Source organism: Phalacrocorax carbo, chromosome 4 (genome assembly GCF_963921805.1).
Source record: "Phalacrocorax carbo chromosome 4, bPhaCar2.1, whole genome shotgun sequence".
NCBI classification, from domain to species: domain Eukaryota; kingdom Metazoa; phylum Chordata; class Aves; order Suliformes; family Phalacrocoracidae; genus Phalacrocorax; species Phalacrocorax carbo.
In genome coordinates, this window is record NC_087516.1 from 3,354,166 (window position 1) to 3,379,392 (window position 25,227).

At 52.0% G+C, this 25,227-nt stretch overlaps 3 protein-coding genes across 14 annotated transcripts in view; all 3 read left to right on the forward strand.

Annotated features, from left to right (window-relative positions):
- Positions 1-14,383, forward strand: part of LZTS3 (leucine zipper tumor suppressor family member 3) — a 55,634-nt gene extending 41,251 nt beyond the window's left edge. For 5 of the 6 annotated variants that reach the window (XM_064448841.1, XM_064448840.1, XM_064448839.1 and 2 more), the window contains 3 exons: positions 1,132-1,962; positions 4,900-5,966; positions 6,015-14,383. In XM_064448841.1, coding sequence (XP_064304911.1) covers positions 1,132-1,962; positions 4,900-5,610 — 1,542 coding nt within the window. In that variant the 3' untranslated portion in view covers positions 5,611-5,966; positions 6,015-14,383. The remainder of the gene's footprint in view (positions 1-1,131; positions 1,963-4,899; positions 5,967-6,014) is intronic. The other variant, XM_064448842.1, reaches the window with a different exon arrangement.
- UBOX5 (U-box domain containing 5) overlaps positions 1-25,227 on the forward strand; it is a 122,941-nt gene that overhangs the window by 84,651 nt on the left and 13,063 nt on the right. The window contains exon 1 of one of the 6 annotated variants that reach the window (XM_064448848.1): positions 18,198-18,251. The exons of 1 other annotated variant lie outside the window; for it this stretch is intronic. The gene's annotated coding sequence lies outside the window, so the exon portion shown is untranslated. Of the gene's footprint in view, positions 1-18,197; positions 18,252-20,621; positions 20,748-24,770; positions 24,792-25,227 lie in introns of those variants that run through there. 4 more of the 6 variants (XM_064448847.1, XM_064448849.1, XM_064448846.1 and 1 more) reach the window with 4 other exon arrangements.
- Positions 18,180-25,149, forward strand: FASTKD5 (FAST kinase domains 5). Of its 2 annotated transcripts, none has more exons than XM_064448844.1 (2): positions 18,180-18,251; positions 22,421-25,149. In XM_064448844.1, exon 2 carries the CDS (start codon positions 22,459-22,461, stop codon positions 24,913-24,915), a length of 2,457 nt encoding a protein of 818 aa, XP_064304914.1. In that variant the 5' UTR covers positions 18,180-18,251; positions 22,421-22,458; the 3' UTR covers positions 24,916-25,149. The 2 variants fall into 2 exon arrangements, with proteins under 2 accessions (XP_064304914.1, XP_064304913.1); XM_064448843.1 differs by lacking the exon at positions 18,180-18,251 and adding an exon at positions 20,617-20,747.

Consider the following 25,227-nt stretch of genomic DNA (forward strand, 5'->3'; position numbering starts at 1 on the left):
TGAAAACTACCTCTTTAAGTGTTACCACTGACCTGAGCCCAGTCCTCATGTCTCATATCGGCTTCAGGGAGCAAACGCCTCCCAGGCCTGGAGGAGCAGAGCCCCAGTGCCAGCAGTGTTTTATATGGCCTGCTGCTCTGCTCCAGCAACTCCCATAGTTTGTGCTCTGGGGATGCCGCCCTGTGCGGTATTATTTCTGCAGCATTTGGTGGCCTTGTCCCCTGGAGTCCATCTCAGCCCCATAGGCCAGGTGCCAGGTTTTTGTCCTCCAACCTTGCTTGCTCTCCAGGGCTTGTTCTGTTTCTCCTGGAAGGCATTTTCAAAATATCTTTGCTAATACAAAGCGGCTTCTTCTGGGATAATTTTCACCTGAAACCCAGACTCAATCCCATTTTGAGGCAAATTTTGTTTCTGTAGGTGCATTCATAGGGCAAGGAATGTGGAAGGTTTTAAAATCCTTTCTAAATCCTTTACAGCTGCGGTCCATTCTCCCCCCAGCATTGCTTATGGCTGCAGGAAACAAACGTTCAAATGAAGAGCAGCTTCAGCATGTTCCTTGCCCAGTGTTGCTGCTGGGGTCACAGCTCCTACCTATTCCTGTCCAAGCATAAGCAGGACATGATGTCCACACAGGGGAGAGATGACTGCTGGCAGGAGGGAAATGTGGTGCTCCTGGGGCAAAACAGCTGCTAATCTGCTAATCCAAGGTTTAATTCAGCTTTGACCAAAAGGGAAATGCACCCTCAAGACTAGATGGCCTTCAAAATACAATCTGCCAACACCAAAGAGTTGTTTTGGCCAGGTCTGGTAGGCAGGCAGCAGCCCTTCTTCTTGCAAAGAGCACTAAGAGGACCCAAGGAATATTCTAGGGAAAAATCATGCAGATTTGGGGTAAATCAAGATTTTTTTTTTTCAATTGGGGCAAGGGAAAAGAAAGTGTTGCCCTAGGAGTGACCACAGCTCCCTCATCTTAAATCCCAAATAGCCCGAGGTGTAATAAGGCCGAGAAATACAGAGCTAGCCCAAGACGTCTTACCTCCATCAGCCCCAGCCTGTGCCGATGTATCTCTTTTGTGTGTTGTTACCAAGCGTCCTGCTATGTTTGATGTGTGGTCCTTTTTCCTTTTGCAGAGCAATGAGCCCTTAGTTAGACCCTCAGCCTTTAAACCAGTAGTTCCTAAAAACTTCCATTCCATGCAGAACCTCTGCCCGCCGCAGAGCAACGGGGTGACAGAGAACAGAAAGAGCTTGAACCATGCCAACAGCAATAGCCCGTCCGCACCCAAGAGTGGACTCGACAAGAGCAGCCTTAACAGGACTACAAACCAAGTGGGGGGCCTTTCGGATTCAGGCCGTAACTCGTTAACGAGCCTGCCCACGTACGGGACAGGCTACAGCCAGCACGTGGGTCCGATGAGCGCCTCCACGAGCCACATCAACCGCATCGGTACAACCTACGTGGACAAGAACATCGTGGGATACAATGGGATATCTACCTCAGACAGTGGGCGGTCTTCGAGCAAGAGCACCTCTTCGTTCAACAGACTGAACCATCTCAATGAAACAATGCCTTTCCACTCGCCTTCAACGGACGACATCATCCAAGACCTGGAAGATCGGCTGTGGGAGAAGGAGCAGGAGGTCCTCCAGATGCGAAGGAACCTGGACAAAAGCGAGGCAGCCATCTTCCAAGTGTTCGAGGAGAAGCAGAAGATCTGGGAGAGGGAAATGGAGGACCTGAGGCAAAACTATGCTAACAAATTGCAACAGGTCTCCAAAAAGGCACAACGGGCTCAGCAGGCCTTGCAGCTCCAAATCTTCAAGCTCCAGCAAGAGAAAAAAAAACTCCAAGATGATATGGGACAACTCCTCCAGCAACGAGAGGAGCTGGAGAAGAAATTTGTGGCTTTCAAGAAGGAACAGGCTGAGTTTCTCCCAAAGATTGAAGAGACCAAGTGGGAGGTAAGAGCCTTGTTGTAACAGAGCTTGAGTGAGGTTTTCACCGAGGGCCCTGATAGCTAAAGCACCTCCCATTTGCCTTCAGTGGACCCCACAGACAATGGCTATGGGTCGGTGGCCTCCAGGTAACAGATGACACTTCAGTCACCTCTTCATTCACCTGAGCCCCCAGCCTGTAGTTTTTTAATTAAAGTAAAATGAGCACAATTTTTTTGTGCACATATCCTGTGCTGGTAATAATTTGGCTTCACAGTCAGGTCGCTCCAATGTGTGACATTTAAATCCAGTTTCAGTGAATACAGGCCTTCCCATACAGGTATTTGTGCCCACCAAAACTATGTTTAAGTCTATTTTAATTAAATTCTTCTAACATCTGCGTTTGGGCAAACCTTGAAACCGCTTTTCAAATATTTGATTTCTTTTTTTATTTAAGATATAAAGCAAGTGAGCTAAGAATGATACCGATAGCCAACTTTACCTCATGCTTTCCATTGTAACACACTGGTTTCAGTTGCTAATAAGTTTATCTCTCTTAAAAGGCTGAAAGGCAAATTCCTCTTCATAGTTCTGCTTTTCAGTCTTACATATTTTTTCTACTGTTTCTATTTTTAGAACATTTTATCAAAGTCTGTTTGTATAGCCAGTGCTAACATTTTTTTTTCCAGCTTGATCATGTGAAGAATTTTAATCCTTCCATGGACTGGCTTGAAACTTTAAATTTATTAAGAGTCCAGAGGCAAAACATAGCTCTAGAATCAAGAAGACCATATTCTGCTAATCCTGAGGGAAAGTCAATGAAACTGGGATTAATTAGGCTCTGAAATGTGCTGTTTGCAGATGTTCAGCAGAGCCTATTAGAGGCTTGCTGTAAAATCTCTGCAAGTCCCATCCCAGAACATGCAGGCTGCATTGTCCCACATGATGCCTCCTTTGGCCAGCTGCTTTGCCCTGGTCTTTTGTGTCTTCCAACAAGTAAGGTCTGGAAGATTCCCTGATTTCACACCAGTAAAACTGCAGATGGGCTTCTGATTATTTGCTTCGCTGCTATAGTTTTGTCTGCAACAGCTAACCCAGTGATATCAATGTAAAGAAAGGGACTCATCTTGTGGATCAGGACACCAAACATTTGTAGACACCAACGTTTGTTGGCTTGTTGACTTGCTCTCCAGGCTCCATGGACTGTGCTGCCTAGATCTCCACAGCACCCAAGTAGAGGCCAAAATTTAAGTGGTTTAATCTGTAAGTTGATTCCTATCCAAGCAGTTCTTCATCGTGTATTTCTCTGCCTTTTGGGAACCGCTAGCCCACAGAGAGCACTTTCAGTAAATTGTGCAGTTTTTTAGCTAGGCAGTAACTACACTTTAAGTACAGCTGAACCAGCGCAATACAGTTCTGCATCTGCTGCAGACTGGGGTGGATGTAGGTACTCACAGTTAGGTCTGCACGGGGAACCACCACAGCTGTCAGCTCCAGGGAAAGCCATTACTGGTAAGAAGTGACTGGGTACGTCTCCTGGCTCTTCAGCCATTCGTAGTGAGCGCTGGACTGTCCCAGCAGCTGAACTTCAAGGTCCTGCTCAACATTATGCACCAGGCAAGTCCTCTGTAGGAGAGAAAGGTGGAGGTTGTGATGAAGGCAGTGGAGAGGAGAGTTTGAAAAGCATTGACCCAACTGGAGCAGAGCAGCAAGGACTTTGTAGGCACAGCAGGAGGGAGGAAAGGCCAAGCATTTCATGTGTGACAAGAGACAGGAGATTCAGGAGGACGGGACAGCCCAGTCTGGAGGTGGCTACCAAGTCTATTTTTAATTATGCCTCTCTGATCACCGATGGTTCCTTGATGCCAGTCACCAGCGCAGACTCCTGCCAGCACAGGTAGGGACTGTTTGTCTCTGCAATTATCCACAGTAGACAGATCAGATCTGCCAGTGCAGAGCCCTGAAAACCACGGAGTTCGTGGGAAAATGAGGGTTTGGGTTTTTTATGGTTCACTTCCAATACCCACAGCTATTCATGCAGCTGTCACCTTTGGTGGACTAGGCAGGTGCAGAGGAGTGTCATATTGAATGGTGACACCTACGTAATGCAAATACACACTGCAGCAAGGGTATTTCCACTGGGCTTGTGTACCCCCTACCACATGGGTGAGGCTTGAGCCAGTCAGGGCGAAACCTGAAACTCCAGCGCCCCAGGACAGTGCGTGGTAGTCCCATTTCAGCAAGGGTGGGTTGCAGGTCTCTCCTTGATCTTTGGCAGAGGGGCTGTCACTCTTCATGCCCTGCCCCAAAAGAATTAAATAGCTACGAGTCCCTGGACTGTCCCCAGTGAATTGAACCCCAAAATTTAGTCGACTGAGTTCTCTTCAGGAGTCTTTGGGAAGGAAAGTGTCATAGGACAAGTAATATCTGCTGTCTCTGCATCCTGTCCCACACTCCAAGTGCTCAGGAGAGCCCAGGTGGTCTGTGGGTCTGAGATGTTTCTGTCTCAGGCTTGTTCAAGGTCCAGTTCCCACTGAGGTCAGTGGGAAACCTCCTGCTTAGAGCAGAGGGTTTGGCGTCAAGTGCCGCAGGCTTGTGGTTAGGTGAGTAAGATTAATACAGGGAGGGAAGCACTGGTGTCCTCTTGCAACTGGTGAGGACCACAGCACTTCGCTTAGCTGTTTGGTCAACTCCAGCTGGGAACAGCATCAAGTCCCTGAGAGCCAGGAAGAAACACCAAATCTCCCCCACAAATGTGAGACAACCCCCAGATCTTTGGCATGGTCTGGGTCCTGGCAAAGGCTGGAACTCAGTCCTTGAGCAACATCACTGGATGTCCCCTCCATTACCTGAGCCTCGTGCCAACGCGAGGCCATGCAGACATTTCACAGGCAGCACAGGGGACATGCAGCCGCGGCAGCTCCTCACTGCCTTCCTCCTGCCTCATTGATGCTCTCCCTGCAGGTGTGCCAGAAGGCGGGTGAGATCTCCCTGCTCAAGCAGCAGCTGAAGGACTCCCAGGCAGACGTCTCCCAGAAGCTGAACGAGATCGTGGGACTGCGGACACAGCTCAAGGAAGGTAAGAACTTCCTACGGGAGAAGGAGGAGCAGATCCTCACCCTGAAGGACTCCTACAGTTCCAAGAGCGTCAACCTGGAGATCTGTGAGAGCGAGCTGCAGCGGAAGATGAGCGAGGTCCAGGTGCTGAGGGAAAAACTGAACCACTGTGAGCTGGAGGTCTCTGGCCTGAAGCGGACTCTTGCCAGCATGGGACCTCCGGGGCCTTTTGGTGGGGACCTTGGTGAGAAGCTGCGGGACCCGCTGGCCTGCGAGAGCGATGAAGCCAAGATGCAGCGGCAGAGCGAGGACAGCGTCAACTCACTGCGGAAGGAGGTGGAGCGGCTCCAGACGGAGCTAAAGCTGGAGCGGCAGCAGCGGGAGCAGCAGGTGATGGACTTCGAGGAGGAGCGGCGCACATGGCAAGAAGAGAAGGAGAAAGTCATCAAGTACCAGAAGCAACTGCAACTGAACTATGTGGAGATGTACCAGAAGAACCAGCTCCTGGAGCATAAGGTAAACGAGATGAACACGAAGGCCACCAGCCCCCCACACACCGAGGAGAAAAAACCATGGACTCCCTCCAGACTCGAGCGAATAGAGTCCACCGAGATCTGAGGTGGGACCAAGACAAAACAACATAATTTTTTTATTGCTGTGCATGTACTACCTACTCAAGCCAGTGATCTTCCGATGGATAATACACTACCGTAGGAGCAGCGTGAATCTGCTCTCACCAAGCTCCATCACCCTTATTCTATACTTCTGTGCTCTGTAGGTAAAATAACTGTGGATGTGCGTTGTTTTTCTATCGATAATGCGACATTTCTTTTGGTTTTTTTTTCCTAGTACCACTTGTGAGGGTCAATTGGCTCTTTTGTAATCTGCCGTGACTGTTACTTCGCTAAAGGCTGCCATCCCCTCTCCTACAATTCACCCTTCGTTCGTTGGTTGGTTGGTTGGTTGGTTGGTTGGTTGGTTGGTTGGTTGGTTGGTTGGTTGGTTGGTTGGTTGGTTTGGAGGGTTGTGTTTGGTTTCTTTGGTTTTCCAAGCATTTATGTGCAGCAAAACAGTTCAAAGTGGCAGGTTTTTTTTCAGGGCATTTTTTAGCCACATTGGCTAATGGAGCAAAGCTCTTGGGATCATGAGCAAACTCACTGCTCTGCATCAAGTATCCTGTCTAGACGGTGGTCTTAGTGAAGTCAGTGGGAGGTTGGCCACTGATTTCAGTGAAACCAGACATATCTTTACCAGATGACTCCCTCTTGCTAGCCCATGGCTATCATTGTTGCAAGAGGTTAGGACATCCTTGAGGAGCAGGATGAGCCTGTTCTGGTAACATAAGCCAACAAGGAATAATCACCCAGCAGGAACCACATTGAAGGCTCAGCAGAGCTTGACATATGCTGCGTTTTCATTTTGTTGTGGTTTCCTTCTGCAGTTCCACTTCTCTCCTGGGTTGTGACCAACGCTGGGAGCAGAAATACCCTCCCACCTCTGCCTCGGTCGCCCTACTCTTACCATATACTCAAGGTGGCTACAGCAAGAAAAGACTTGGAAATCCAAGATAGTTTCCTTTCCCAAGATCCCTCTTACTACCCAAATTCAGTGGAATCAAGGTTTGGGGAAGCCTCCAAACCCACGGGATGTTTATGCAAACTGAAGCTTTAGCAATTTGCCCAACAGTGGGCAATTGTGCTACCCCATTCCCAAATGAGTGGTGCTTCGGTGCACTCTCTAGGTCCAGGGTCTACTTTAAAAATGGCATCCGAGCCTCACTCAGGAGTTGCAGTGAGCACATATCAGCATTACCGCCGGATCGCAACAGGGCAAGTGCCAGCCTTCAGTACAGCTATTTCAAACAGCACCCATAGCGATCCCACGTGGCATCACATATTCCAGATATAACACAGGCCCAGCTTAAGTAAATATTTACCTACTAACTGTGAGCATGAAAGCAGTCATAAGAAGTGAAAATGCTTAAGATCACGCAAGTGCTTATGCCCTGGCAGAATAATAACCAAATCCTATATGCACAGTCACTGAGAATGGTGCAGGCATCAAAAACCAGCATTCAGCTTTAAAAGGTGGGCAAAATGGGTCTGGCTCTCCCTTTCTCGGACACTTTTTTTACCATGATCCACAGCAAAGAGTAAAAAATGTTGCAAAGTGGGATTTGCACTGACTGGGCAGTGGCCAAAGGATCAGCGCAAGTGGGAATTTTGGCTCTTTGCCCCAGGGAGCAGGTAGAAGAACAAAGCTAGAATTAACACTGAGACATCCTGGGATGTCTATGTGAGGTGACTCCAGGGAGTTTCGCCAGATTGCATTTCATCTGCATACCAAGGACAAACCTCAGGGCGTTGAGGGACTGAAGACTTTCCAAGCAAAAGCCCTGAAGCTACTAATTTTCCATGTTACCTTCCCTGAAAGCTCCTGCCTCGCCATCACCAGGTCTGACCTTCAAGTTGGGACCAAACCTTGTTGTGGTGAGCTCCAGACTGAGCAAAGAGGCTGAGCAGGAGAGAGGAGACTGCAGTTAGTCCCACCAACCTCCAGCCAAGGTCAACAGACAGTATTACTGGGCAGGAACTGTTGGTGGCTGGCAGCGATCCCTGGAGCTGGCAAAAATGGAGATGTGTGATGAGACCAGGGCATTTCAAGATCCCAGTTGATGGTACCTGTCTTTTCCCATGGCTTCTGCCTTTGGAGCTGGAGGAAGACACAACCCATCAGTCTGGAAAATGCCAGGGCAGCTCAAGCTAAACTACTTTTACCAGACCAGCCATGGAAAGGGGGACTAGCTCAGGTGTGACCCCTGAAGGGTGTAGAGGTGAGTGCCACTATGAATCCTGCAGACTCCAGCGCTTTTGGATATCAGCCCACACAGCCCACTGAGGAAGGAGTGTAGCTGCCTGCTGGTGCCACCCAGCAGCAGACTTTGCCGTGCCAAGGGAGACACCCACATGCACTGCGCAAACTGACACTTGGCCAGGCAAATCCTAGAACTTCCTCCATTTCATACATTGGGCCTTCAAGATGGAGTCAAACATCCCACAGTGTCGGGGTTGGAGAGCTGGCATCTTGTCATCTTGGCTTTCTCTGCCTCTCTTTCCACATCAGATGAATCCAGGCTGCCTTCCTTCCCAAAGCAGTTGTGAGGCATCTGCGCTTGTGAAGGACGTTGAAATCCTTGGGCAAAAGGGAAAAGCATAGAGATATTGCAAGAGGCTGCCTCAGATGGTCATACGGTGGTTTTGAGGCCACCACATGAACAACAAACACAACAGCAAGTGTCCTCACCACAAGATGAGTCCAGTAACCTGGAGGGTTATTTCCACCTTTTCTTCTCCTGGCTCCACTGATGTTGAGGTTGGTTTCTCACTAACCATTGCAGGAATCAGTGTTTCAGTTGGTAGCTCAAGAACACCCAGAGTGATGGAGCTGCAAGGATCTGCTGTTGAGGAGGTGTACACCGCAATTCCCCGCTGCGCTAACACCCAAGTGGAATGGACACCGGCATCACCCTGTGGGACACCTTCTCACCAGAACTCTTTGCTAACCCATGGGCAAGAGAAGCAGGGGCTTGTCTGGCCTCCCCACGTACCTGGATCCAGTCAGCAGCAGCCAGCCAAGCCCTCCAGCATGCCAGGTTTACTCCATCATCTTTTTCCTAGATCTTTTTTGCAGTGGTGGCAGGAATTAGTGTGTCTTGATGGACCCAGTGAAACCTGGAGGCATACGGGTTTGTCTGTCTGCTGGAGGGTGCTGGACTGCCCAGGGACTCAATGGCCTCACAGTGCATCCATGAGGGACTGCAGAGCTCCTTGGGATGGAGCAGGAGTGGCAAGGAGTGATTTTTCACCTTGGAGGAGGAAAGGTAGACTCCCTTTCACCTTCTTCTTCACTGCATCACTTTGATCCAGATCCAAGCAACCTCGATTGCAGCCATTCCCTGGATGACAGAGAGCCTTGCAGACACCCATTAAGATGCTGTGGTGGTTTTCCCTCTCTTGAGGTTCGCCCAGCAACCCCCAAGCACTCAGCTGTCCTGCAGAAACCACCCCCCTATGCTACAGTGACATAAAATAGAGGTGGTTTTGGCCAGTGCCCCAGCTGAACTGCCATGGAAGATTCCTGCTCTTCAGGAATCTTCCCCACAACTGGATGCACTGCTTCCCGCCATGTCCTCTCCCATGTACTAGCACTGTGCGGCCACATGCTGGTAACCAGTCTCCCTCTGAGGTGACTACCCTTTGCTCAGCAAAGATGGAGCAAAATGATGGAGGGACACCTGGGTTCCTGTTGTTTGTGCTCAGATCCAGCCCAGATGGGAGCTTGCCTAGCTTTTTCCAGACCTTAACATTTTTACCTGCTGACTGGATGAAGTCTCCCATCACAAGCTTGGTCTGCGTTGAGGCCCTGGGGTCTTAGCCTTGGGGCAAGATAGCCAAGGGGTGCCAGACTGGCATTTTGATGACAAACCCTGGGAATGGCCAAGGAGGTTGACATCTTGTCTTTTGGAGGCTCAGGCAGGGCTGATAAAATGTTTCTGTCCCATGAAACTCCCCTCAGAGTTTGGGCTTGACCATAAGCCAGCTGTCTCCTCTACCTTTGCCGAGCCAGCTCTGGAGTTGATGGGACTCAGTGTGACGTACTGGCTCACGTGTAATTCTCCCAGTACTGCCCTCAAAATCTTGCACATGGTCAGTGTCTCCACTGAAACAACAAGTCATCTCTAACTTGCCACTGGCCAACAGCAAAAGCTGTGGTACCAAGGGTCTCAGATCAGTTGCCCACACTAGGGGACCAGGGACATTAGAGATGCTCTGGTTTACCTGACACATGGGGCTGGCCAATACGATCCAAGACCTATGGGAGAGCCAGGCCAGTGGTGGGAAGACCTGAAGCATCTCTAGTGGCACATCACCCATGTGCAGGCAACCGAGTCATGCTCCAGGCATGTCCACACGGTTGTTATATGAGCAAGCAGAGCAGATTGATCAGCTCCAGCAATTTCTATCCATGAGGATTCGGGCTAAGCAGGCTATCCTGCCCCCAGGGAAGGTCTAAGCAGTCCCTCTTACCACTTGCTGTGAGAGGGGTTGCTTTGCTCCACTGTAATTTCAGGGTTGGTTGCTGTCGCTGTAAGATGACGACCCGGCTGGGCTGGTTCCCCTCGCGCAGGCAGCACTCCTGTCTCACTCTCGGTGTGAATGCCGCAACCACCGCGCGTTGTTGTACTTCACACAGTCCCACTTAGCTTCTGCTACTGCCTCGTGGCAGCCGGCTACACCATTCCTGCTGTCGCTGGCGTCATGCCGGAGCAAGATCACCTCCGGGTTTCCGCACTTAAAATAGGAATCAAATTGTTGCTCTTATGCTGCTACGTTATACGGAGACAAGTGTACTTGGATGTAAATAACAGCCCAGCTCTGTATATACAATGATTAAATGAAGAGACAAGAAAGCTCTGTGGCTTCTATATTGGTGAGCGGGACCGACAGTAGCAGCAGATGCTGCATTTGAGCGCTGAGCGCTACACGAGGGTGCTCAGCAACCCCTGAGCTTTTGCTGGCCGCAGTGGAAATGGAAGGGAGGGGGTGTCTCAGCACCTCCTATGAAGGCAATCCACTTGGGATTGGCTTTGACTGAGCAGCCTGGTGTCACTCTGCCCTGCTTTGATGCTTGCTGTCATCCCGAGCCAGGATTTGCAATTGCCCCTGGTTAAGGCTGAAGTCCTCTCTGCCCATCCTCATGACGCATCGAAATCCCCCACAGGCAGTGGCTCCAGTGGTGTCCCCTTGAGCCCTTGCTGCCTGTGAGCTCTGCCCATGGAAAGGACAAACCCACCCCACTCCTGCCCCTTGCAGTGGCACTTTATAGCTTGCTCAAGACAGCGAGCTCACAAGCAACATGACCAAAGATGTCTGGAGGGCACTGGACTGCATGCTTGGAGCTGCCTCCTGGCTTTCCTGGGGAGGGATGACGTTGGTGTGGGCTGCGAAGGGGGACCGAGAGCTGGCAGGGGACAGGAAAGGGCTTAGGTTTCCCTGTGTCCCACTTGGGAACATCTGCAGGGCCATGAGGGGCCTTTCCTGTGCTAGACAGGACAGGGCAGAAAGGAGTTCCTGGGTGAGCTGATTGTCCTCAATTGGTTATACCAGTATCCTCCACGGTCGTGGCAACAAGCTCCATGCATTCCCCAGGGAGAACATGGACCAGGGGCTTTTCCCAGCAGGCAGAATGGATGGATGCAACTCCCCTTCTGTCTCGAGGAGAAGAGAGGATGCATGCCAAACCATCACACCTGTCTTCAGGGCCACGGGTCTCCTCTACTTTAGCAGTAGACATTGTTATAGGGTCCAGTTGAAGGCTCGTTCTGGCTCAGCGTGAATTGGCCAGGAAAATGTGTATCATGAGAGATGGTGGTCCTGCTGGCTGCCTCCTTGGTGTCCTCTCCCCAGCTCACCCCAGAACCCTCCTTACCAGGGAACCATCTTCTGAGGTGAAGGCACCATGGTCTTCGCTTCTCCTGCTTGGGGTGCTGATGGCATTTCTACCCACCTTAGCTCCATGAAGGCTCCTGAATCTGGTCCCAGCCTTGGCAAGTGGAGCGTAGGCCAGCGGGAGATCTGTCTTCCTCTGCCCACAGGGTTCCTGTGGATGGGTGCTTGGGTGGGTCTGGGCCTCAGGCACGTGCTTCTTCACTGTGCCTCTGCTCCACGGCCGTGCTGAGCCTTCTCTTCTCCATTCCCAACCAAGACCATGAAATCCTGCTGATGGGCAGTGACACCTCCCACTTCTGTGCTGGATGGAGCAGGTCCAGCTTGCTGTTATTCTAACCCGACACTTCAGCCTAAGCCTTGAAGGCCACTTTACAGAGTAACTTTTCATCAAGACCCCTTGCTAAAGATCCACTCATCATGTTGCCTGTGCCCTGCTACGCCTCTGCCCCGGCCCTCCAGACTCTCCTGCCTCCTTTTAGATCATCACCATCCCCATCGTGCCAGGAGCAGTCAGTGCCTCTCCCAGTACTCTCCCAGATACATCTGAACAAGTTGGAGCTGAAGCCCAAAGTCCCCACCCAGAGTGGCATGTCCCAGCCCTTTCTTGACTACTGATCCTTACCTCTTCTCTCCACCATTCCCATGTCAGGTAGATCAGCCCTGCTTTACCTCCAAGACCAATCTTGCTTCTTGCTGAAGGACATCCCCTCCGCTTGCAATCACTTGACATCACTTCATGGGGCTTCACACCATTGCAACGCCACACCCAGCCAGCTCCAGGTCTTTCCCGGTCCTTCCACTCTCTGGAAAGACAGAGGTGTGAGGGGTGTATGAGTGCCCCGGTCTGTAGTGGCACACACACGCATGCCACCTGGTCCCCAGTGTAGCAAGGGGTTGGGATCGCACCTAGCTGTTTGCAGATGTTGGCTTCCCAATAAGATGTTCCATGATGGCAGCGCAACTGCCGGCAACACCAGAAATGAGCCTCTGCATTTCCAGGATAAGCCTCCTCCCTGGTTCTCCCTATTGAGGAGATCATATTAGATCTGGAGCCTGGGACAACCTCTGACACGCAGGGTTGTGTTTTCACGGCTCTTTTACAGATCTGTTTTCTCAGACAGAAAGCCTCTGCTTTCTGTCACAAAGCAATAGGTTTTTCTAGAGAGATTTAAATGGGACTATTCCCAACTCTGATACCTGCAGGCAAGCCAATGTTCTCTTGAATACCTTTGTAGCTCCAGCCCTGGGCTCTCCTCCTTCAGAAAGGGATGCGAGGTCCAGTCTGGCTCCAAATAATCACCAATGGTTTGAGCTTGGTGGTCCCCATTCATCCGGAGAGCCCAAAGCTGCCCATACCCAGCAGGCCACCAGTCTGGGTCCCCAGGAGGTGTGGTACAACCCCCTCTGGTGCCCATCCCGTGACTGCTACTGGGGCCCTGCAGCAGGTCTTCTCCATTAGCTCACCCACCTGGGAGCTGCCGGGTCCCCCGGGGCATCTGAGCTCAGAGTCACGTTTAGTGACAGCCAGGCACCGGTGGGAGGCCACGACACTGGCTCTGCCATTCCTGAGAGCCAGGCTGTCCCAGGAGCCCTCTCGGAGAAGAACATCCCCTTTCCCCCATGGGCGGCACTTGGGTTCCCTTCCAGTGGCCGAAGGGAGTAAAATGTGTGCGGGTAGAGCTCCACCACCGGTGCAAAACTGCCCCGTCACCGGTGCAAAAAAATGCTGCACAACTGGCCAATGTGTCTATGCAGTCCCTTTCCACGCAGCGGCATCCCCACAGAGCCCAGCCCAGGGCTCGAGCTCCACCAAGGTGTCTTTGTTTGCACTCACTTGGACCTGGTAAACGCTGTGAGCCAAGAGGAATCCCTCTTGGTCTTTGCCCTGCACCGGGCAGTACGCTTGTGAGGGTTTCCTCATCCTAAAACGATGCATGTTGCTTAGTTTCCTGTCTTCTGCATCTGTTCTCCAGCAGATCAATAGGTGTCCCCCCAAAACCCAGCTCCCCGATGGGAGAACGTCAGGTTGGGCCAGCCGGCACCCCCGAGCAAGCCTGCTGTCTGATTTCACCAGCAATAAAAGCCCCGCGGAGGAGCGGCCGGAGCTCTCCGCTGCCGCTCCACCGCCGGGTGAGCTGCAGGCTGTGTCTGTGTGTAGGACCTCTGCATTAGACCCTTCGTCCAACGTTTTGGACCTACCCGACTGTAAATTCAATCCCAGCCTTGTGCTTTCTTTCCTCTTGTTCGTTTCTTGACGGCTTGGTCTCTCTCTGCTCTTACTGTGAATTCAAACCAGAAGTGTTCTGAACTCGACTCCGTTACTGTTTTGTTTCTGCGTTGACTGTTGCTGGTTCTCCGAACTGTGTTTAACGAGACTTTGCAAAAAAAAAAAAAAATTAAAAAATTATATATATATATCTATATATACTTAAAAAATAAAATATTTATAAAAGAACTCCATGAAGTTGAGTGTCTCTCCTGTCCACCGGTCACTTCCAAACACTGTTGTCTTGACTTTGCCTCTGGTCGGTGTATTTAAAGACAAGAGGCTGAAAAAGAAAGAGATAAAACGCAGCATTCTGGGATTTTTGTACAGCAAAGATGTATCTGTTTCGGAAATTCTTGTTAAAACTATACCGCACTTCCCAACCTACTGCTAGTCTGTTGTATGTTTCCATTGGGTTATCAAGGTGTGAAGAGCTACTGCCTTTGCGATTTTCTACAGTGAATATATATATACCTGTACAGAGATATGTATATATATAAATATATATGAAGTTCTATATGTATACGTATCTCTCACTCTCCTATCTCTACCCAACTGTGAAAGATTTTTATTGGGCAAAATAAAATGGAGAAAGGCCCCGTTTTGAAAACCCGACTGTGTGGCTTGTCTGGTTGTGTTGCGGATGGGAGAAGCGAAAAGACCCACGTGGGATTTTGGGAGGGACCCACAGCCAGGCTGGGGAATCACAGGGAGACAGCCCTGCAAGAGAAGACCACAGCTCAGACACACCAGCACCCTCTGGTTGAGGGATTCCTCGTAGCTCCCGTCCTGGAGGACGGAGAGCAGCCTGATGTGGCGGAGCGGGAGGGGGGAGGTGGAAGTTGCCAGGAGCAGAGCGGGACGTTGTGTGTGTTTGGACGGGACGTTCCCCCGTCCTGCTTTCCCAGGGCACAAGGGCTGCTCCGGCTCTTCAAGCATTTGGGAACAAGCACGACAAGTCCACTGTGATGGCTGCAGGGCTGGACAAGGCATTTCTGTTTGAGGTCTCACCCCATAGCTCAGATTGCCATGGATGTGTCTGGGGAGCCGTTGGGGAAGTCCCAGAGCTAACTGAGAAGGACACAGGCTTTCCATCTGTCCCACAGCCGTGGCATCTCCCAGCCCCACACAGGCGTCCAAGACCTCCTAACACTCATGTAGGTGGCTGAATTGCTACCAAGCCAGGCTCAGACCTGAGGGGTTTCCAGGTCAGGACACACTGGGGAAGGAAAGACCCAGGTGGAGATGCCAGGCACAACCCTGGAGCCAGCCACAGTGGTGGGAACCCGGCATGAGCTAATTCCCCTTCCCTCCCGTGCCAAGACCTCGCTCAGAGAGGCCACATCTCCCACTGCAGCATCTCTCTGGGGTTCCCCCAGCTCTGGGGCTCAGAGGCTGCCACCTCCCAGAGAAATCTCCTCTGTGCTGGGGCTGCGAGGCGGGGAAGAGAGGCGGTTTGGGGGAGCAGCTGTCCAGACCACAGGGATCGGGGCAGGGAGGTGTGGGATGTCCATCCATGGGCACCCTGACACTGGGTTGGAGAACAGGGCTGCTCCCCCAGTAGCAGCCCTTCACGTCGCTGAAGAAGTAGAAAATACAAGCAATCGAAATGCATCAAATTCATGTTGGAGGGAAGGATCCACAGATGATCTGCGTCAGGAGGAAGATGCTGCCAGAGAGGCGGCTTTGGAGGCTGACCCCAGGCTGAGGTCCACTTCCCCTTCCCTCACAACCAGGGAATTAACACAACATCCAAAAACTCCTGCCAGTGTGCAGGTTTTTAGTCAAGTGATTCCGACCCCAGCTGCTTTGTCAGCATCATGTTAAAGCAATCTTGAGAACAACATTATTTTTCTAAAAAGAACCCAACAAATCCAGCACATTTCCCAACACCAGCTTTGCTAGGGAAGCCTCCTGCCCTCTCATGACAAAGCTGATACTTCTCAGGGCAAAGCAAGTGTGTCAGCGATTTGATGATTTCCCTCAGACCAGGTTTAAGGTCTGAGGTGCCATCAGCAACACAAGGCTTTTATTGCAGCTCACTGCAACCTGTGTGGCTCTCCTCCATTTGGTCTCCTAAAGATGTGATTTCCTCAGCTGAAAGAGCATAAAAGGAAGAGGTGAAAAGGAAATTCAGCTGGTAGACAGATTAGGAAGGGATGTAAGCGCTAAGGAGCACTGTCTATGTGCCAAGCTCAACGCACTTCCATGCTCAAGGCCTTATTTAATTACTCTTTGCCAATGCTTAAAGCCTGCAGCGGACAGGAGAGCGGTGTCTGGGCACAGCAGAGCTGTGAATATTTGAAATATTCAAAAGCTGCCTGGGCGACTGGCTCTGGGTGGCCCTGCTTGAGCAAGGGGTTGGCCCAGCTAACCCCTGTTGGTCCCTTCCAACCCCAGCTGCCCCAATTCTGCTGGCAAGGTTGTAACGAGGGGCATCAGCTGGGGTGTGCACCTCCACACCAGTGCGGAGCAGCCTCCCAGAGGCTATGCTCCTGCGACCAGCCAGAATCCTCAGCCGCCGTGCCCCCGGGCTGGGCTCTGCCCCGCTGCCTGCCACCAGCAGCCACCCCTTGCAAGGTAAGACTGCCCCAGCAGCCCCCACACCCTACCCGGTCCAGGCCTGGGGCAGAGGGGCTGGGAAGCGCCCGGCGGAGAAGGCCCTGGGGGTGCTGGCTGACAGCCGGCTGGGCATGAGCCAGCAGTGCCCAGGTGGCCAAGGAGGCCACCAGCCCCCGGGCTTGTGTCAGCACTGGGGTGGCCAGCAGGAGCCGGGCAGGGATGGGGCCCCTGTGCTCGGCCCTGGGGAGGCCCCACCTCGAGTGCTGGGCTCAGGTTTGGGCCCCTCAGGACAAGAAGGGCCTTGAGGGGCTGGAGCGTGTCCAGAGAAGGGCAGCGGGGCTGGGGCAGGGTCTGGAGCACAAGTGTGCTGGGGGGCGGCTGAGGGGGCTGGGGGGGTTTAGCCTGGAGCAGAGGGGGCTGAGGGGAGCCCTTCTCGCTCTCTGCAGCTGCCTGAAAGGGGCTGGAGTGAGGTTGTCACTGAAAACCAGGAATAAAACTCCTTAACACTGGGTGTATTAAAGAGCAGGCATTGCTTTATTCAGCAGCAGGTGCATGGGGGCTCTCTCATCCTAGCATGCACACATACTAGAGTTCATTTGTGACATTTATACATGACAGTTAACACACCACGCCTATATAATACATAATCATTTACCTCACTGAGCATCCCCTTCTTCCATTGGTCTGTGTCTTTTCTACTTAGTTTTAAAGCTACAGTGTGATTTTAATTCACTGTGCATGCTCAAGAGGAGTGTGGGGGCCAGTCCTTTCATCCCTCAATTGAGTCGGTGGTCACAATCTCCACCTCCCAGAACTACCCTTCCCCCAGTTTCATGCTTTGGTGCCTTCTGGGCCAAGATGTTCCCTTTTATCACCGCTGACTGATTTGTGTCCCTCCCTTATCTTCACACCCTGCTTTGTAGCAGGATCTTCCCAGTGTCAGTCCCTGAAGTTCTACTGAGTTTTATTCTTTTAGGACATTCTTGTCAAGAAGGCATTCATTACTAACACCCTCCTTTTTGGCTCAAGAGTTATTTACAACCTCAGGTGTAAGTCTCCACTCCTAACCGTGATCCTTTCTTAATTACTAATAACTCCTGTAGTATTCCATTTCATCCAGGAAGAATATATATATACATTTGAGGCAACAATTTAGGTGCATTGGCCAGGCATAAATTAAGAATATCCTGTCCACCACAAAAGGCGCAGTGGGACCTTCTACCTTTTAGCTGTTGTCCAAGGTATCACGTGAACTTTGAATTCCTTTCACAAGTTGACTTGTTGAGTCGTTTGCATTTCTCAGGATGTGGGTTTAGGCTAATAATGGTTCAAGCTGCAAGTTTAACCCTTTAGTTATTTACAACAAGGTGGGTGTCGGTCCCTTCTCCCAAGTCACCAGTGACAGGACGAGAGGGAACGGCCTCAGGCTGCGTCAGGGGAGGTTTAGGTTGGAGATGAGGGAAAATGCCTTCCCTGCCAGAGGGGTCAGGCCCTGGCACAGGCTGCCCAGAGAGGTGGGGGAGTCACCGTCCCTGGGGGGTTCAAACACCGTGCAGACGTGGCACCTGGGGACGTGGTTTAGGAGGCCGGGGGGTGCTGGGTTGGTGGTTGCACTCCATGATCCCCCAGGTCCTTCCCAACCTCAACGTCTCCACGATTCCAAACATGGCGACATCCCCTGGCTGCGTCGGGCAGCCACGTGACCCCCGTGTCACATGACACACACCCCCACACACACCCCCGCAATCACGTGGGCCCGCGCCGCGAGCCGCCGGCACCACCTACCGGCCGCTCCCGTCACCGCCCCTTCCTCGGCGGGCCCCGCTCGGCTACCGTACGGCCGGAAGCGAGTCACTGGTCAGGTGACCGGAAGCAGCGGGAGGAGACGGGGCCGGCGGGGCCGGAGGCGGCGGCGGGGCCCGGTGAGTTCAGGGGGGGACGGCGGGAGGGCGTGTTGTGTGTTCTTCCATCCGCCTCTCCTTCCTTCCCCCGGTCCTTTCCGCCCTCCCGTCCCTTTCCAGCCCCCTCGGCGGGGTGGGGGGGGGGCTCGGCGCATGCGTCTGTGCCGCTTCCCCCCCCCGCCCCTATACGCCTCAGTACCTATATATTATATAGCTAAAGCAAAAGAGGGTGCAAAAAGCCGAACAAACCCAAAAAAAGTGACGTTTTTGCGCGCTGACGTCGTAATCTGGGGGGGTGGGGGGGTGGGGAATGCTGTTATTTCTCTCTTCGGCCCAGGCGCAGGTGTAAGTGCGGGCTCTTGGCGAAAACGAGCCGTTTTCGCCCCAACGTTCGCCTGTTGGGACCAGAATTTCCTCTGGCGCGCCCGGCGGTGCTGGGTAGGGGGCAGCAGGGGACGGGCGGCTTCCCAGCTCCCACTGTGCGAGGGTTCCCAGTGCTGCCAAGAGCCACTTTCCATGTTCAAGAGCGACCAAAAAGCCCAGTCGACGTTTCACAGCGCCCCTGCATCCCCCTTCGCCGAGCCGACACCCTGAGGCGGGTGGCATCCCTCCAGGAACGTTGTTCTCCCCGGCGTTCAGCTGTGCAGTCGCACTCTTGGCCGAGGACTCGGCTCTAAGTGCGACATGCAGGCACACGCAGAGGGACGTTTCCCTCCCAGAGGAGCTCCGCGAAGCGCGCTCGCAGCCTGCGGGGCCCCTCTCCAACACTCGCTTTTTAGAGTCACTGGAAGTGAAATTTCCTGGCGAGGTTTGCCCAGAGGTGGGAAGGAGTTTGGCTGTGTTCGAACAAGAGAAACGCAGTGGGAGGAGGAAGGAAGGCTGATTAATCAGGGTAAGAGGAAGAGAGGAAAATCAAGCAGGGGTGTAGGTTGAGTTGGAAGAGAAATGCTGCAGAAACTTGAAAGGTCACGAAAATTTAGGCTGGGGGTGGGTGAAAGTCACAGACAAAAAGTCCCTTGGACCCAGCCTGTTTGTTTCAAAGGTGCTTGAAATCTCTCAGCCCACGCCGAGCTCGCTCCCGGCGCATGGTCCTCCTTTTTTTTTTGCTGGATTTGGATCAAAGGAGGAGAGAGAGATTCTCTTTACCAAACAGTTTCCCAAATGTGTCACAGCTTAACGCGAAACTACGTGGATGTTATCTTTAGCAGCACGTGACGTTCACCTTCAGAGCCTTCAGTGTGTGAGTGCTGTGACTTTGGTTCTCTTGTCTTTGAAGTGGGGCTGTCACTGCCAGGAGGGGTGGTTCTGGTAATGGCAGGGTACCGGATTTCATAAGTAGCACATCACCTTCCAACAGCAAATAGAGCATGCTTTAAATAAATGGCCTGTCTGTCAGTAGTGCTTGCCTGTCTCTCAGTAATAGAAAAATAAGTAAAAGACGTGCAAAATAGAGTCAGATGAGAAAGCCTCTTGGAGAGCCTAGGTGGGATAAACCTCCTCATGTCCAAGGTTGTTCTTGCAGCTTGAACCAGCCCCTCCAGGACGAGCTCTTGCGAGGTGCTAGACGAGGAGATGGTGTCGGCGGGGATAGGGTCTCCTTCCCCCAGCCACGGTGCAGATCTGAGCCTGCTTCACGGCTGCCTGTCTCCAACCACATAAAGACGGCATCTTGTCGTTGCGGCTGGCTCAGGCTGGATGTTGCAGCCAGTAGAGCCAGAAATTATATTTTCATCAAACATTTCTACATGCTAAATGGGAGAGCTTTGAAATCCAGCTCCTGCTCGCTGATGATAATGGCTTTGCGAGGCCTGGGCTGTGCCACAGTGTCACAGCTCTTTGCTGGGGTTTTACCGTCCTGGCTCTGAGGCAGCTTTTCAGTTTCCCCACTCCCAAGACAGTCAGGAAGGGGTAGAGTCTCTCCTGCCTGTCGTGATTTGACTTCTCACGCTGGAAGGGGACAACTACGGCCTGGCTGGCGGGGAGTAGCACAGCCGCAAGGCTCAGCAGTGCCTGGGGCCTGCAGAGCAGAGCCTGATCCTGCGCCGTGGGGCTGCCTCGTGGTGTGCTTTGAGATACAGGGAAGATGCCCAACAAGTTTAGTGGGCCTCGAGTGTCTCACAATATTTATTAGCCATTTACTAGTCATCTAAAAACTCATTGGCCTCTTTCTTGTACCCTCCTCCTTATGTGGCTGTCTCCAGAAATCTTCATTTCAGCTTGCCCTCCCTTTTTTTTTCTCTCCAGAGCCCCCTGCTCTCACCCACACTGCTTTTTTCACCTCTTCTGTTGCTCCGGCAGCTCCTCCTCCCCCACCAGCTGTCAGTGGCTGCCCCACGCTCCGGCCGTGGGGCAGAGGGTGCCAGGTCTCCTCAGCTGCCTCAGTGCAAGTCGACACGGCTGATCCCAGAAGGCTGAATTGAGCCACTTGACTTTCTGGAGCAGATTGGGAGCGCTCCTGTGCCAGCTCTGTGCTGAGATCCTGTCCTCACACACAAGCCCAGCCCCGACAAGACAGAGGTAAAGCTACCTGGTGAGAAAGCAGCCTGCAGAGAGCAGCAGGCTGCTTGTGCCTGTGCCAGATCAGAGCTGTCTTGCCCACCTGTTTGCTCTTAATGCTTTTGGTGCTGTAGGAGAGTTCAGGGTGCACAAAGGCGGCCAGGCTGCTACAGGGAATCATCCTCCCAACAGGCAGCGCCCCGCATCTGGCACCGAGAGGGAGCAAAGGCCATCACTTTGACTCTCCCCATCCTCCCTCCCTTCCCATCTCATCCGTTCTTGAGAGGAGCTGATGCTTTGCCCTTGTGATGCAGCAGCAGAGCATCTCATGGGTCACAAGAGACATGGGGATTCTTGTACTCAAGAAAAATCCACTTTATGTTCAGCCAGAGCTGGATGTGATCCCCCATCCCACTGCAGCCCCCTCCTGTTTGGGTATCCCAAAGCCAGAGCATTCACCCCACCTCTTCTTTCCCCAGGATATCCATTTTGCTGGTGCAAAACTGAGTTTGCCTGCACTGATTCGACGTCTTGATGTAGGCCTAATCAGGAAGCCGTGCCTATAAGCGGAGCTCAGGGGTGCCCGTAAAGGATTTATTTCCCCGACATGGGGAGCACAGAAGCTAACGCATCTCACAGTTGCAGCATCTCTGCCAGGCTTTCTGGATTTCTTGTTAGTGAGAGCGCAAGGGATTTTAAAGAAGTGGAAAATACCTGGTCTAACGCATCTTTGGGGTTGGCCACATGTGGTGGGATAAGGGTGTGTTATGCAGAGCGCTGACCTGGTGGGTTTCTTTTTAATCGGCATCTGAATCATCGTAAACAGGCTCATTTGGCAGCTTGTGCAGGCTGGCAGCGCACAGCTTAACTCCTGACAAATTTCTCATCCTCGCCCTGTGTGCTGTAGCTGGTTTAGGCAGGAGTTAGGAAGGCACATGGCATTTTTAAGCCTTCTGTACCCTAAAACTATGGGAAATGCTCCCAGGTCTGAAGCATAAAGCTCTGTTCCCTCTGCTTCGCAACTCAGGATGCAGCATCTCGTAATGATTTGTGTTACTTCTGCCGTACTCTTCCCTGACTTTATTCTGGGGCCACGTTTCTCCTTTCAGCTAACCTCCATCTGCAGGTTATGGGACAGCATTCACTCTGTGAGCTGGTTTTGAGGAGACTTTGCTCCACACGCTATCTCCAGGCGCAGAGAGCAGTGCGGCACCCTGGATATTTCAACAGCTTTGTGGGTGGTGGTTGGTGTTTCAGACGATGGTGACCAAAGTAGCAGAATGCTCTGTTTGAATGCATAAAGCCTCTTGAAGCTGCAGCGCTACTGCAAAAATATGTTTTTGTGATTTAGAATGAAAGAAAAACAGTTTGGGTCTCTTAAAAATGAAAAAGAGATTACTTTTTCCTTAACTCCCACAGTCTCTGCCAGGTTACCTGTAGCTGCTGAGCAGCAGGTAATGCCCGCCTGCCATGTACCCCGACTTTGGGTATGTCGCGTCACCTGGGTGATTGTCTTGAACTGCCTTTGCATGAGGTGATGTTTGATAGCTGCTGCCTTACGGCTTTGCAGGGAAACAGCCGCCCTGGCTGGGGGAAATGCTGGCATCACCTCACTTGTGGTAGCGTAAAGGATAGATTAAAAAGTGCTCCGTGTTAGGTGGAAGCCACTCATTCTTCGTCTGCCCTTTTTTCAGTACCTGGAAGCAATTCTGACCCCAGTAAATTGTGATCCATGGCTACAGTGCTAATATGCCGAAGATTTCCAAGGCTGAGCAGGGTGACTACATTTTCAACTACAGCCAAGTGCAAGGCCGAGAGCGGAAGCAGCAAAACTAAGCAGAAAAAGGAGGAGAACCCAGAAACAGACAACACCGGAACGGAATCTGTGGCTACAATCCAGTTGCTGAATCCGCTGGACTACAGAGTACCGTATAATCCATCTGCCTACGCCAAAAGCAGAGCTGCCTCCCAGCAGCACGCTGCTAGGAGCGGTGGCCAGGCTCTCAGCGATGCTTTCACCGGCCCTGGCACCGCACAGGTTCAGCATCTATTCAGTACCGCCCCTTCTCAAGCTTTGCCACCCCTCCAAACTGCCCCGCCAAAGCCCAGGGCCAAACCGCTCCTCAAGCAGACCGTCTTGGCGCAGCTCCCTGTGGCACAAGACAAGGAGGAGGCAGAAAATGAAAAGATGGAAATGCACGACTCCAAGGAGGACCCTCGTCTGTTTCAGAGGGGGAGGCCTGAGTACAGATCTCTCAGCTATGACAAGTCCGAGCCGATAGAGACCCTTCCTTTAGAAGAAGCTGACTCAATTTTACACAGTGTGGCCGAATGTAAGGGCAGCCAGAGCCCAGGAACTATCACAGATTATTTTCACAAGCTGAGTTGTTTACCAGTGGAAGAACACGCGGCACTGGTGTCCAAACCCAGTTTTAATAAGCTGTGTTGCGATGCTGCCAAAAACATCTGCTTGTTCAGTACCTCGGACCTCATCGATATTTTAAAGGCTTGCATTTGTTTGGTTGTTCCACCCACCCACCCTCTGCTGAACGCGTGCGACGACGAATTCTGCCGGCGGGTGTGGGACATGACCCTAGACCAGCTGCTGCTGGTGGCTGATTGCTGGCGCTGCCTGGAGCGTAGCGTGCCTTCCTACCTGAGCATTTTGTTCAGCTATGCCAACATGCACTGGAAAGACCTCACTTTGCCCCAGTTTGTTCAGCTCGTTTATATCATAGGCGAAGGCCGGAGGTCGCCCACAGACTTGATGCAGAAGGTGGAGAGCATGATTTTGAAGCACTTGGACTCCTTCACCTTGGAGGAGGTGGGTGCTATCTGCTTGGGGCTCTTCAAGTCCCTCAGTGGTATCTCTGACCACGTCATGAAGAGAATCGCAGACAAAGTCTCCCTGCAGATGGGAGACATGAGCACTTATGCTTTGGTGAACGTGCTTAAAATGCTCCGCTACACTCGCATTATCCACTTACCCCTCTTGAAGGAACTCGGGAAGGGTATTCCCGCTCAGATTCCTACAATAAACATCCAGGGCATCATGCACATCACTCTTACCTGTTCATCCCTTCACTACTTTGACGAAGGCGTTATGGCTGCCGTAGCCATGTCTTTGCCTTCTAAGGTGACCTACTGCCGAAGCAAAGACGCTGCCAAGTTCTTGTGGTCATTTGGGTGCCTGGACTACGAACCTCCAAATGAGGAAGAGTTTTATTCCAGCCTGATAGAGCAGATGCATAGAAAACTCCATGAATTTGCCAAGTTTCCGGAGCATCTCCTTACTGGTTTGCTTGGCCTGGCATTTGTCAAACGCTTTCCAGAGGAGCTGATAGACTATGCTTTGAGGGATAGGTTTGTCCAGAAAACGAGAGGGAGTAAATATGAGCTCAGAAAGGACCTGTTCACCCTTAGTAAGAGTGTTGAAATTGAGTGCCCGAGCTACGAAGGCAGCCGCCTTCCACCTCAGCTTTACCAAGAGATGACTGAGATGGCTTTGAATTTTGCAGAGCAGGAAATCTATGTCAGGCCTGAAATTGTGCAAGCCACATCTCTTCTCGAGAGCATGTTAGGTGGCCCCGTGTACGTGAAGAACCACATGATCCTGCCTCACACAAGATCGAGTGATCTGGAGGTTCATTTGGCCATGGATGGACAACCCATCCCTTTCAACTTAAAAGACCCTGTTGCAGATAGAAAACTAAAAGACATCGGAGTTAGTCTGACGGATGACTTAATGACTCAGCTTATAAAAGGGAGATGTAATAGCCAGTCCCCTGCAGAACTGGAAAATGAAGCCAGGACTCCCGGTCAGGAGAGAGGGGAAGCACGAACACCACGCACGGGGGATCGTGCTGCTCTTAGTGCAGATGCCAGACTGCATGTTGAGCCTAAATCAGGGCACTGTCTTGAAGCCCCCCCGACTCTCACACGGAATCAGCAGCCTCAGGGCGTGAAACTGGCTATTCAGGTGTCCAACCGAAACCACTACTGCTACCGCTCGAAGCGGCTCTTGGGGCTGCACTCTCTGAAACGGCGGCAGCTGCGGCAGCTGGGGTACGTAGTGGTTGAGCTCCCCTTCTGGGAATGGTTTCCCCTGCTCAGACGCACGCGTTCGGAGAAACTGAGCTACCTCCATTACAAAGTGTTCAACCCAGCGCTGCTTAGCGGGACTGGTTAGTCTGGTGTGCTGCTTGCTCAGAGGCTGGCACAGCCTCCCACGTGCATCTCTTTCTGATTACTGATGAAAATGGTCTCTGAGTGTTGGTTAAGTTTTTGGTGGATGCTTTATGTGCTCAGGCTGCCTTGCTAGGTTAGCCCAGGCTGCTTTTCTGATAGTCCTGTGTCCCGCGCTCTCCTTTTGTACATAGATCTCAGGTGCTTCCATGACAAATAAAAACTACTATTGTATTCATTTTTCTCCATGATTACTTTTTCCTCCGCCTTAAATGAAAGTGGATGGATTTGGTGACTTTCTGAGAGTTGTCGTGGT

What these genes read in the sequence shown, in the direction of transcription:
- FASTKD5 (XM_064448844.1), top strand. Translation starts at nt 22,459, where the DNA reads ATGGCTACAGTGCTAATATGCCGAAGATTTCCAAGGCTGAGCAGGGTG.